Genomic DNA, 11,642 nt, shown 5'->3' with positions numbered 1-11,642 from the left:
CAGCTTTGCACAACTGAGCTCGTGCTCAAGTCAAGCCACACCCCGGCAGTGCTTCTCCGGCTCTGGCTCTTGCACGGAAGAGATCCAGGGTCCCCCAGGTCCCCTTGTCTGCCCCCATGACCAGCCCACTCCGGGACTGGTCACCTCCTCCCTTCGCCATCCATCATCCATCCTACTATCCATCCATCCATTATCCATCTTACTATTCATCCATCCTTCCGCCATTCATCAGTCTATGTGTATATATATATATATATATATATATATATATGTGTGTGTGTGTGTGTGTGTGTGTGTGTGTGTATGTGTGTGTGTGTCTATCTGTCTGTCTGTCCGTCTATGTATTATTTCCTTCTAGAAGAATGTAAGTTCTTGGACAGCAGGGTCTGTTTCTCTTTTTACAATGTATCTCTACCACCCCACCCAAAGATATCAATAAAAATCTCTTTTAAAAAGAAAACTACTTTTATCCTTAAAGCTTCTCTCCCCAACCTGATTGGCCCTGGGGCTCCTGGGAAATAACATACTCTTTCTTTCTTCAGTCAACTATTATGAACTGTAGGCACTACCTTCTCAAGACACCCTTCCCCCCAAAATCTATATCTGACAGTTGAGAAAAAGAAGCATCTTCCTCTAGATCTGAGCTGGACATGGGGGAGCATTTGGGTGAGGGAGAGATCCCGGGAGGACGAAATTTTGGGGATGTGAGGTGTTCAGGAGGATGGCAAAGGGGTCCCTAACCTAGGCCATAAACTGGGGCCAATATCCAGAACTCTTGCCCTGTGTTCTCTGTATTTCTCTGTATGGGGAAGGGACCATCCCAGAACTGGTCTCTTGGAAGAAGGAAGAGAAGGAAGAGGGAGAAATCTCTAGAAGAGGTCACAGGCACAGACCCAAGAATGAGAAACAACTCTACTTTCCAGGAAGTTTATTGAGATCTCATAGTATCACATGGGAAATTCATCCCCTGCAGGAAACTCAGTTGGCAGCCAGGATCTCTTGCACCCAGGGCATGAGTTCTGTGACCCGGGCATACACACCAGGGCTGGAGGTGGAACAGGTGCTACTGCCCCAAGAGACGATACCAACCAGGGTCCAGGCGCCATTCTTCTGGCAGACCAGTGGGCCGCCGGAGTCACCCTGTAGACAAAAAGAAGGGAGTTCTGGGTCCACCTTTCTTGATGGCAGAAAGAGGAAAGAGAAGGGATGGAGAAGAGTGGTTGAAGAAGGTGGAGAAATGGAAAACAGGAGTGGCAGGGTGAGGGAAGAGGGGCTGAGCCATTAAGGGAAGAGAGAGGAAGTTGGAGGTGGAGGTGAGATGAGAAATGGGAGAGGCTCTCTTTTCAGTCTCTTTCTCTTTCTCGGTGTCTCTCTGCCTCTGTCTTTCATTCCCGGCATCCAAACTGTGACCCAGTTTTATCATTTCTTCCTTTGAAATATTTCCCAAATCTACCCATTCCCACTGGGCTGACCCTTATCCCAATTATCCCCCTAGAATTCTATAATGACTTCTGAGCTCTCCTCCCTTTTCCTACTTTTCTCCCTGCCAGATTAATCTTCCTAAAGTATCACTTTCATCACATTACCACCTGCTTAAGACTGCTGATTCCTCAGATAACTATGTAGTGAAGTGGGTAGAGTATTAGGCTCAGAGCTAGGGAGAGCAGGGACTAACTTCACCCATTTAATAGCTAAGTGACCTTGAACAAGAAACATAACCTCTGCTGCTTCAGTTTCTTCATCTATAAAATAGGGATAATGATAGCATTTACATCACAGAGGATGTAGGGATGTAAGGATCAAGAGATACTATTTTAAAGCACTTAGCACAGTGCCTGACACATAGTAGCTATTTAATAAATGCTTGTTTTTTTCTGCAGAATAGTCCAATCCCTTCTATACCATACTCTCAGAGGTGGGGCTCCTCACTGTTTTACTCATGCCAGTTCCCTCTCTAGAATTTCCTTCTCACATTTTTGCCAAAGTTACAACTTCAGCATCATCCAGTGACGATTTCCCCCTCATATTGCTTCACCTATTCTATCTGTTTTCCAGTCTGTCATTTCTATCTTCACACTTCTTAGAAATGTCTCATCCCCACAGATACCACCCCCAGTCAGGTTCATTTAACTAGTCAGCTCAGTGGGACAATAAAGTCATGTGTGTATGTGTGTGTGTGTGACTGTGGGTGTATACATATATATGTATATATATACATGCATAGATACTTGGTATATAATGGGTGCTTAATAAATGCTTATTGATTTTTGTCTAGAAATTTAGTTCCTTAGGGCATGGTCTGTGCCTTCTCTTTCTAGACTCCCCCAGTGTCTAGCCGAGAGATGATCATATAACAGGCACTTCATACCTGTTCAGTGACTGACTAAAGGGAGGCTTGGAGAGCTGAGGGGTGGGATCAGAAGATGGGGTGGGGGAAAGGCAGAGTTATGTCTAACTGTAAGGGAACACAACCCCCAATGCGCTTCTAAAGACTAGCCAGTATAGGGAAGGAGAGAGGCAAGTACCATGCAGGAGGAAACACCACTGGCACCAGCGCAGATCATAGTGTCCTTGATCTTGCTACCCCAGTACTTCTGGCATTCACTGTTGGACAGGAGGGGCAGAGCAGCTTGCTGGAGCCTCTCAGGGGTTTTGTTGTCTGGAAGACCCCAAGACAAGAGCAACATTAGCCAGGAGGGAGAATCTCACCTCACTCCAGGAATTCTGAGGGAGAGGAAGGCAAGGGTGCCTCTGTATCTTCCACCCAATACTTCCCTCTAGGACCCCCTCCCCACTTGGTTGTAAACTCACTGGTGTGCTTGGTCAGCCCCCAGCCGGTGGTGACACAGTTGGAGCCTGCAGGGAAGTCCTCAGCAGAGTTGGGAAGGCAGACGGGGGACACTGTGTCTGAAAACTGGACAGGTGTGGCCAGCTTGATCAGAGTGATGTCATTGGTGATGGTGAAGAAGTTGAATTTGGGATTCCGGAAAACCTATGGGGACAGACAGCCACGGCTAAGGAGATGCTCCCTTTAGCCCCCTTCTCCCCCTCTCCCCCACTTTTATGGGCTATCCTGGCCCCTGAAGAGCTAGCTCAGCTTCTTTCATCACTCTTAAAGTCCATGGCCTTCTTTACCTCTTAGAATTCCTCATTTCGTTCCAAGTTCAAGTCAGTTCAAACTCTTGTCTTCTTTCTGATAGCCACAGTAGCTAATGGTCTTCCCCTCGTGATGTTATTTATTTTGTGCTGGAAAGCGTGTGCTCCATTTTAGAACTCGGGCACATTGTCCTGGTTCAGTGCGACAGCTCAGTCTAACTCAATAGTGATTATTTAGTACATTTCCCAAGTCTTCATTTCTGCAGATCGGGTCAGAACTAGGTAATGGCCATTTGCCCAATCATGTTCAAAGGGCTTTGGGTCAGGTTTGCTCAGTTTTTTTTTTTTTAAACCTTACTTTTTGGTTTATGAAAATAAGCTCTACACACGTGTTATCTAATTGTTTGCCTTCTCAATGAAGGAGATGATAGGGAGAGAATTTCAAACTCAAAATTTTAAAAAGAATGTTAAAAATTGTTTTTACCTGAAATCAGGGAAAAATAAAAAAGCAAATAAATGATTAAAAAAAGAAAATGAGCTGCTGGAGGGTGGAAGGAAGGTACTCAAAACAGTCTAGGTCCTGGGAGCTAGTTCATTTTCTCTGACCTTTTCATATGCAAATGAGATTATTAACATAGACCCAGTGAAATGTGCCAGATTTCCATCCCACCAGAAAGGGCCTTGTCCTTTAGCTTCCTTGTCCCTTTCCTTGCCTCTCATCACTACAAGTTTGCTGAACCCTAAAAGGGATACACTTAACACAAATATTTTGAATCTATTGATCTGTAGAAGGTTTTTCTCACAGTAGAGCATAAGGGAATGAGTCCTTGAATTTTTTATTTTTATGTCCAGGTCTAGCTCCATGTCCTTCTAGGATTGGGATGAATAAATCAATGAGTGAATCCTGCCTCCATGCCTCTGGGGATCCTGCCACATACTGACCACTAGGAACACCTGTGCTGGCCAGGGCAGAGAGCCAGGGGTTCAGAGGCTCAGGGCTACAACTGCTCCCATTATTCCTCAGGGCATATGGCCCTATGCCTAGAGACTCAGCTGGGGTCAGCCTGGGGGCTTGTTCTATGGCCTATAGCTGTCATCCTCCAGCTGAGCTTCACTACCTAAAGGAGGCAGGAGAGAGGATATAGAACTCCCTGATCTCCTAGCCTGCCTCCCCTCGCACTGGCTGCATCCATGCAATGGCTCCCCCTCTTATTCCTTATCCCTGTGAAGACCCCAACAAGGTAGCTCAGACCTCTGCTTCATAAAATGGGCAGTATCATGTTAGTTTTGGCAATGGCAATAATTTTAGCCAGGGACATGCAGCTTGTGGGAGCTGATTGTTAAATTTTCAGCGTGAACATTTGCAAACACTAAAAATCAGGGCTTGATTTATTGTTTTGTTAATTGTCTAGACATTAAAATGATGGACAAAAAGTTCATAATGCAGATTAATCATGTTTAAATGTGTGTCCTGCATGCAATGTCCCCCCTCCCCCCAGAGCTGGTTGTTAAACATATTCTAGCCTTCTCTGTAGTCTGTTCTCTAGCTGAGCCTCCTAGAATTGCAGACTTGAGACAGTCTAGAATCATGCATAATACACTGGACTTGGAAGAGTCATCAAATCCTGCCTTGAGTGTGCCTCTTTATTCATGTGTCGCCCTAAACAAGTCACCCTGCCTCAGTTTCCTCATCTGTAAAGTGAGAGAGTTCCACTGATGAGGTCCCTTTCAGCTCTAAATCTATGATCCTAAGCTTCAATGCTTCCCAAATTTTGAGTCAGGTGCCATATATTCAAAACTCGCCCTAAATCTTTGCCCATGGCCCTCACCAGAGCTTTAGCAAGAACCATTTCCACACTACCCTTCACCCCATCATCCAGGGCAAACTCACCAATCCAGGCTGGCTCTCTGCACCCCTTCCCCCAGGAATGTGCTTAGGTTGTGTCCCAGACATGTAGGCTCAGATTGGCTGGAGCATGACAGAGAGAGGAGTGAACTCTGTCCTTTGCAACAATGGACAGCCCACATCAAAAGCCAAATATGGAGGATGCAGTCATCCCTCAGTCTTTATTATCGCCTCTTTTTCTGAATCCCCATACTGGAAGTACAGCCTTGACTGCAGGTTCCCTAAGGGAGCCCTCCCTGTCCTCCCCCACCTCTCATTGGATTGGCAACAAGGCCCGTCCTTGGGTGATTGGACCCAAGAAACACATTGTAAAGGGACTTGGCTCTACTATTCACTGTCTATGAGAAAAGTATTTTAAGCAAATCATTTAACTTTTCTGGGAATCTGTTTCTTCATCTCTACAAAGAAGGGATTGGATTTAATGATCTTAACAGTCCCTTCCATTTCTAAATCTGTGGGCCCCTGAGTCTGCTAAGTATGTTTTAGGCAGAAGTATATCTTGAGCTAGGAGATCTCCGAGGTAAACATGGCGGCCTGAGCCCCTCGAGGGATTTAGGTCTGGTGGGAGGTTTGGGCTGGGAAAGGCTTGAGGGTCACTCATTGCTTTTCTCTACCCTGCCTTGAAAGCCTCTGGACATAGTCATACCTGGCCAATCTTCAGCACTTGGATGTTCTCCTCATCGGAACCTTGGTCAAACTCACCAGCAATCACCAGGTCAGTTTTCCTGCAATAGAGGGAACAAAGAACTAGATGACATAGGAGAGTTTCCACCTCATGGGGCTATTATCTATGCATTGAGCACCATTCATATGGTTTATGCATTTGTGTGCTGTGCTTGGGAGGAGGGATGGATATTCATTTCAGGACCATATTCTGAATGGGGGGCATATTCTGTAGAGCAGCCCCTTGTTCCCACACCCTCACAAGACTGAAAGTGCTAACTTTTCCTTTGTCATACTTCCTCGTTGCTCCACATTTTCCTGGAAATTCTCAACTGTTCCATCTTGTAAATGAATTTGTTTATTATTTTGTCTCATTCTGTAAAGTAGTCAGAAGCAAATTAGCACATTGAAAAGAGAAGCTGAACTGATCTTTAGTCAGCTATTTCCTAATGCTGGCACTCCAAATAATCGCTTAATATCTCTAAGTCAATTTTCCTTGATTGTAAAGTGTATGTGGTTAGACATTGATGATCTTTTTGGTCCCCTCCAGCTCTACATCTGTGATCTTATGGTCCTAATTCTTTAATTGTCCTAATTCTATATATTTTTTTAAAGCAAAATCTTCATTTTTGTTAATATTGGTGCAACCCAATCAAGAGCCATAAATAGCCTTCCAATTATGTCTTCCTTTGTTTCTGGAAGGAATATATGTATTTCTATGAGTCTCAATTGGTAGATTGAGCCCCAATATTTTGTCCTTTTGGAATGTGATTTCTCATGCTATTGTGTAGTCTTGGGTCTTATTATTACTATAAAGAAATGCTGATTTTTTTTTTTTGGTAGTTTTAATTGGTGTCCTGCTACTTTACTGGATTTATGAATTATTTCGATGTATTCCTTCACTGATTCTCTGGAATTCTACAGTCCCCAGAAGAAAGATAATTCTTCCCACTGCTTACTTGACACCACAGTGAGCAGCAGTGACCACCCAGTCTTCACTGATGATTGATCCCCCGCAAAAGTGGAAGCCAGTTGTGTCCTAGGAGTAGAGAAGTCAGAGGAACCCATTACTTCCCAAGTTCAACACATTACAAAGCAGGGAAATCTCAGAGATTCTGGGATTCAGGCACAGCCTAGGGATTGGGGTGGTCAAGGAGTCTGTCTACTTTAGCACTGAACTTCAGGCCTTCTGGCTCTAGGATACCCCATCCTCAGGGTCCTACCTGGTCAGCATCCCTACCTGGGGAGCCCAGCCCAGACTCTCACCTGAAGGGAAACCTGCCAGGGCCAGGAGCCAGGGACAGCCTCTTCACCATTGACGATCCTAGCCAGGCCACTCAGGACGGGTTCGATGGTAGGAACACCACAGCCTGGAGGAGATGGCAAGATAATGTGAGAACTTTGGGATGCTGATGATCCCTAAAAGCCCGAAGCCAAGTTAAGGAGCTTTGATGGAGAATGACTTCCTCTCAGATCCCAAAAGTCTGTTTTTCACACATCACTGAAAAATGCACTTTGTGAGGTGAGGAGACAGCAAAGAACTGAGTTCAAATGTAGCCTCAGCTACTTACTAATTGGATGGCTCTCTGGGGCCCATTTTTCTCATTTGGAAAAAGAGAAAGGGAAAGGGATACCTCCAAAGTTCCTTGTAGCTCTAAATCTTTGGTTCTAAGATCCGATTATCTGCATTATTATTGTCCATTTTCTAGAGTCCTTAGTCCTGACTAGAACAAAAGCTCTGTGAGAGCAGGCACTATGTCTGACCACTTTATAGATTTTCTATCAAGTCCAGTGGTTTGCACCTAGTAGGGGTTCAATAAATCATATAACTCAGAACTGTAAGCGACCTCAGCAGGCATCTAGTCTAATTCATGGAGGGAAAAAAAAGGAATCCTGTTTTTGGCTAGATGGTCATTTAGCCTTTGAGATAAAGTCCTCCAGCAAAGGAACTTACTTACTCACTTTTAAAGAGTCCTTTCAGGACAGATTTCATTGTTAGGAACCATTTCCTTGTCTCAAACTTAAATCCTCCTTTTTGTACCCTCAGCCCATGGCTTCTAGTGCTACCCTCTCTCTTCCACATGATCCCCCTTCCAAAATTTCTTTTTATTTTTCATTTTTCTGAGTTACATGTAAAAACAATATTTTTGGTTATACATGTAAATTCATTTTAAAATATATTTCCTGATGAATCATGTTGGGAGAAAAAATTGGAACAAAAAGGAAAATTATGAGAGAAAAAACAACAGAAGAAAAAGAAAAAAGAAGAGAATATAGTATTGTTGATTTAATTTAGTCTTCATAGTTCTCTCTCTGGAGGCAGATGGCCTTTTCCATCCAAGATAAATTAGGATTGCCTTGGACCTTTCTAATATTTGAGGTCAACTGTTGTGTTCCCCTGGAGCCTTCTGTTCTCCAGGCTGGAGATCCCCAATCCCATCAACCAATCCATATTTGGCCCTTACCTCGTCTCTTGACCATTCTAGTTTCTAGCTGATCTCCAGCTTAGCAATATAAAGTGTGATAAATGTTTGATGAATTAATGTAAATACACACACTCTTTGTCAAACTCCTATTCATCTCTCAGAGTCCATCTTCTCCAAGAAGCCTACCAGGAATTTCTCAATCTTTCACTTCCCATACAACTGGAAGTCATTCTGTCAAAGAGTGCTTTGGAGTATTCCTGTGTGTGTGTGTGTGTGTGTGTGTGTGTGTGTGTGTATGTGTGTAAGAGAGATAGGGACAGAGAGAAAGAAGGAGACAGAGAGATAGAGAGAGACAGAAAGAGAGAGAGATAGAGATCTGTACAACTAGATTAGTTGAGAGAGAGACAGAAAGACAGAGAAATCTGTTCTAGTTATGTGAGAGTGGGGACTGTCTTATATTTGTAGCTCCCACAGTACTTTGCATAGAATAGGCTCTAAAAAAATACTTGCTAATTTATGGACAGTGTTACTGTCTCACCTGAAGGATCACAGGATTACTGAGAAACTAACTTCAGAGAACCATGACCCAAATTCTCTCCTCACAGCCGTTAGTGGGGGGGACCACCAAGGCTGTGCCCAAGTCTGTTGGCCCAGGGGAGCAAGGACAGCAGCAGCCTAAGCCAATGGGTCTAATCAAGCAGTTTGGGTTTCCTGAATCTGTCTGATGGAGAAGAGAGAATTGCTACAGAATTCTGCTCCCCCAGAATCTCACCTACGTATGCCCCGTTCACCACCAGCCCACTCAGCAGGAAAGACTGGAACAGCTTTGAAAAAGCTGACCCGACCCCATGGTTGATGTATTTTCCTCTTTCATTCTCACTTAGCCTGAGAGGGTCCCACGTCCCTTTCGGGGTACTGGGCGGTGACCCTGGACTTGGAGCTTTTCTAATTGATTCCAAAAATCAGATCCAATCTTACCTCCGTCCAACCAGCTGTGTGATCATGAGCAAGCCCTTTAATCTTCCAGTGCCTCAGTCACCTCTAAGCTGTGGCTGAATTCTTGAGTCTCCACAATGGAAATTCACTACCTGGGTCCGATCTCTAGTCTGGACCAAGCCTCGACTAGAGTCCTGATAATGGGAAAATGCCACAGAAGCTCATGCTTCGTGTTCTAGCCTGATGTCTGGTTTTGCAAGGTCAGATCTCAGGCATCCAGAGGATCTAAGTTTACATCTTGGTGATGAATAAATCATTTAGATCTGTGGCCTTCAGTTTCCTCATACATAAAATGATTAGATGACCTCTAAGGTTCCTTCTAGCCCTAGAACTAGTTCTCTCTATGTCTCTCTGTCTCTCTCTGTCTCTCTGTCTCTCTCTCTCTCTCTCTCTCTCTCTCTCTCTCTCACTCTCTCTCCTAGATTTTTCAGGCCCTTCCTTATTGCCAAGGAAGAGCCCACCCATGAAAACATCCCTTCCTGGCTCCCAGAGGGGACCCAAGCACTTACCTAAAGAGGCGCCAATGAAGGCAAAACAGCATAAGAGTCCCAGGTAGGCCATGGTGATGGGTCAATGTGGAATGGGTTCCTGCCTCAGCATTGCCTTCTCCCTATATATTCCTGTCCCACCAATCATACACGGGCCCTGCCTTTTCTTGTTCAGGGGTGGGATGGTGTCCATCAATTGATTCTCATCATTTTTTTCTCCTCTACATCTGTTATCAAGAGACTTTGGGGTGATAAGCGCGTGTACTTCCTGAGCACCTTTCCGAAGGTCGCCCGAGAACCCACTTCATGCCAAAGGGGAGCTGGCAATGTTACCTGGGACTGTAACAGCTGCCGTCCTTCTGGCTCAGCCCAAGGTTTCTGGTGGAAGGTCAGCCAAAGTACCCTCTGAATCCAGCAGGATTCCCAGAGGGAGGTTCCCCTCCTGATCTTTTCACACCATTTTTGTATATAGATGCACTAAAAAGCATGTACTGTTGGGTGACTTTGTTTTCCATTAGAATGGTGGTACCCATTCCCAAGGGGCAGCTGGGTGGTTGTATAGAGTGCCAGAAACAGAGTCCAAAAGATTTGAATTGACAGAGACTTGAATTCAATTCCCAGCTACTCACTAGTTGTGTGATCCTGGGCAAATGACTTCACCCCGTTTGCCTCAGTTTTCTCATCTGTAAAACAAACCGGAGAAAGAAAGAGCAAAGCACTCTAATATCTTTGCCAAGAAAATCCCAAAAGGGGTCATCAAAAGTGGGATACAACTGAAAAATAATGGGACAAGGCAATACCCATTCACAGGTCTACCAACAATGCATCAAAATGCCTGTTTTCCTACCATCCCTCCTATATTTATTATTCCCTCTCCCTTTTTTTGCCACTCTGATGGGTATGAGGTAGAATCTCAGAACTGCTTTAATTTACATTTCTCAAATTAGTAGTGTGTGGGAGCATTTTTTCATACGGCTATAAATAACATAAGTTTCTTCCCTTGAAAACTGCCTATTCATGTCCTTAGACATGACTTTATCAATTTAAGAATATTCTTTTAAAAAAATAAATTATAATCAATTTATTGTACATCTGAGGAAAAGTACAGAGATTTTTCCATGTCAATTGTTAGCCTTTTAATTATAACTTTATTTTTTAATGCAAAAGGTTTTTAATTTTACATAATTATTAGCAGGTCTATCATTGTCTATGTTCCTCTCTCTTCCTTGCTTAGTCATGAATTTTTCTCTGTTAGTCACAGACACACAGGACTTTGTGATGTCGTTTTGGTCCTCGTCCAGCACAAAGAACAAAAACCAATCCATGGATCTGGCAGATGATTATTTCTGTTTCTCTCATTTGTTGATGATTTGATCTTTTATATCTAAGTCATGTACCCAGTTGGAGGTTATTTTTGTATGAGGTATGAGCTATTGGTTTAATTTCAACTGCACTGCTGTCCAATTTTCCCAGCTCTTTTAGCCAAATAGTGAGTCCTTATCTCAGTAGCAACTTAGTGGATAAAGCACCAGGCCTGGAGTCAGAAAGTCCTCAATTCAAAGGTGGCCTCCGACTTTCACTAGCTGTATATAACTTAACCCTTATGCCTTAATCCACTGGAGAAGGAAATAGCAAGCCCCTCTGGTACTCTGCCAAAAAAAACCTTCCCAGACAGTATTAGCATAGTATGGTCCATTATGTCATGAAGAATAGGACGGGACTTAACAACAATAATAACAACCCCCTTATATTGAACACTGAATTATCGAATGCATTTGTTTCTCTCTATTTTTTACTTAAATCTGTTCTACTGATGGAACTATTTTATAACTAGTAATAGAGAGTTTGAATAATTATACCTCTGTAGTTTAGTCTGAGATCTTATATTTCTAGGCCCCCTTCTTTTTTATTTTTTCCCCACTTTTTCTCTTGAGATTCTTCACCTTTTCCACCCTCCATATAAATATAATTTCTAATTTTTAGCAGCACAAATGTTATCTTTTGATAGTTTGATTGATATGGCATTGAACAAGTAAATTATTTTGTGTAGCTTTGTTATTTTAATTA

At 43.5% G+C, this 11,642-nt stretch overlaps 1 protein-coding gene across 1 annotated transcript; it reads right to left on the bottom strand.

Annotated features, from left to right (window-relative positions):
* Positions 1-913: 913 nt before the first annotated feature.
* LOC100915387 (chymotrypsinogen 2-like) lies at positions 914-9,717 on the bottom strand. The gene is made up of 7 exons (XM_003759201.3): positions 9,597-9,717; positions 6,932-7,035; positions 6,625-6,704; positions 5,649-5,727; positions 2,812-2,992; positions 2,526-2,659; positions 914-1,140 (listed from the first exon to the last, which is right to left on the bottom strand). The coding sequence occupies exons 1-7, from the start codon at positions 9,646-9,648 to the stop codon at positions 979-981; spliced, it is 792 nt and encodes a 263-aa protein (XP_003759249.1). The 5' UTR covers positions 9,649-9,717; the 3' UTR covers positions 914-978.
* Between the last annotated feature and the right edge of the window lie 1,925 nt (positions 9,718-11,642).

The sequence above is a fragment of the Sarcophilus harrisii genome, chromosome 2 (assembly GCF_902635505.1).
Source record: "Sarcophilus harrisii chromosome 2, mSarHar1.11, whole genome shotgun sequence".
Classification (NCBI taxonomy): Eukaryota; Metazoa; Chordata; class Mammalia; order Dasyuromorphia; family Dasyuridae; genus Sarcophilus; species Sarcophilus harrisii.
Note: the sequence above shows the minus strand (reverse complement) of the source record. Positions and strands in the feature narration are given on the sequence as shown.

Bases quoted from the DNA above. Each gene is read 5' to 3' on its own strand.
- LOC100915387 (XM_003759201.3), bottom strand. From the start codon at position 9,648: ATGGCCTACCTGGGACTCTTATGCTGTTTTGCCTTCATTGGCGCCTCT. The intron at 5,728-6,624 runs GTAAGCAGTGGG...CCTCTATTGCAG, and splicing joins GCTGCTCACTGTGGTGTCAA to GAAAACTGACCTGGTGATTG. The intron at 2,993-5,648 runs GTATGACTATGT...CTGTCCCCATAG, and splicing joins AAGTGCTGAAGATTGGCCAG to GTTTTCCGGAATCCCAAATT.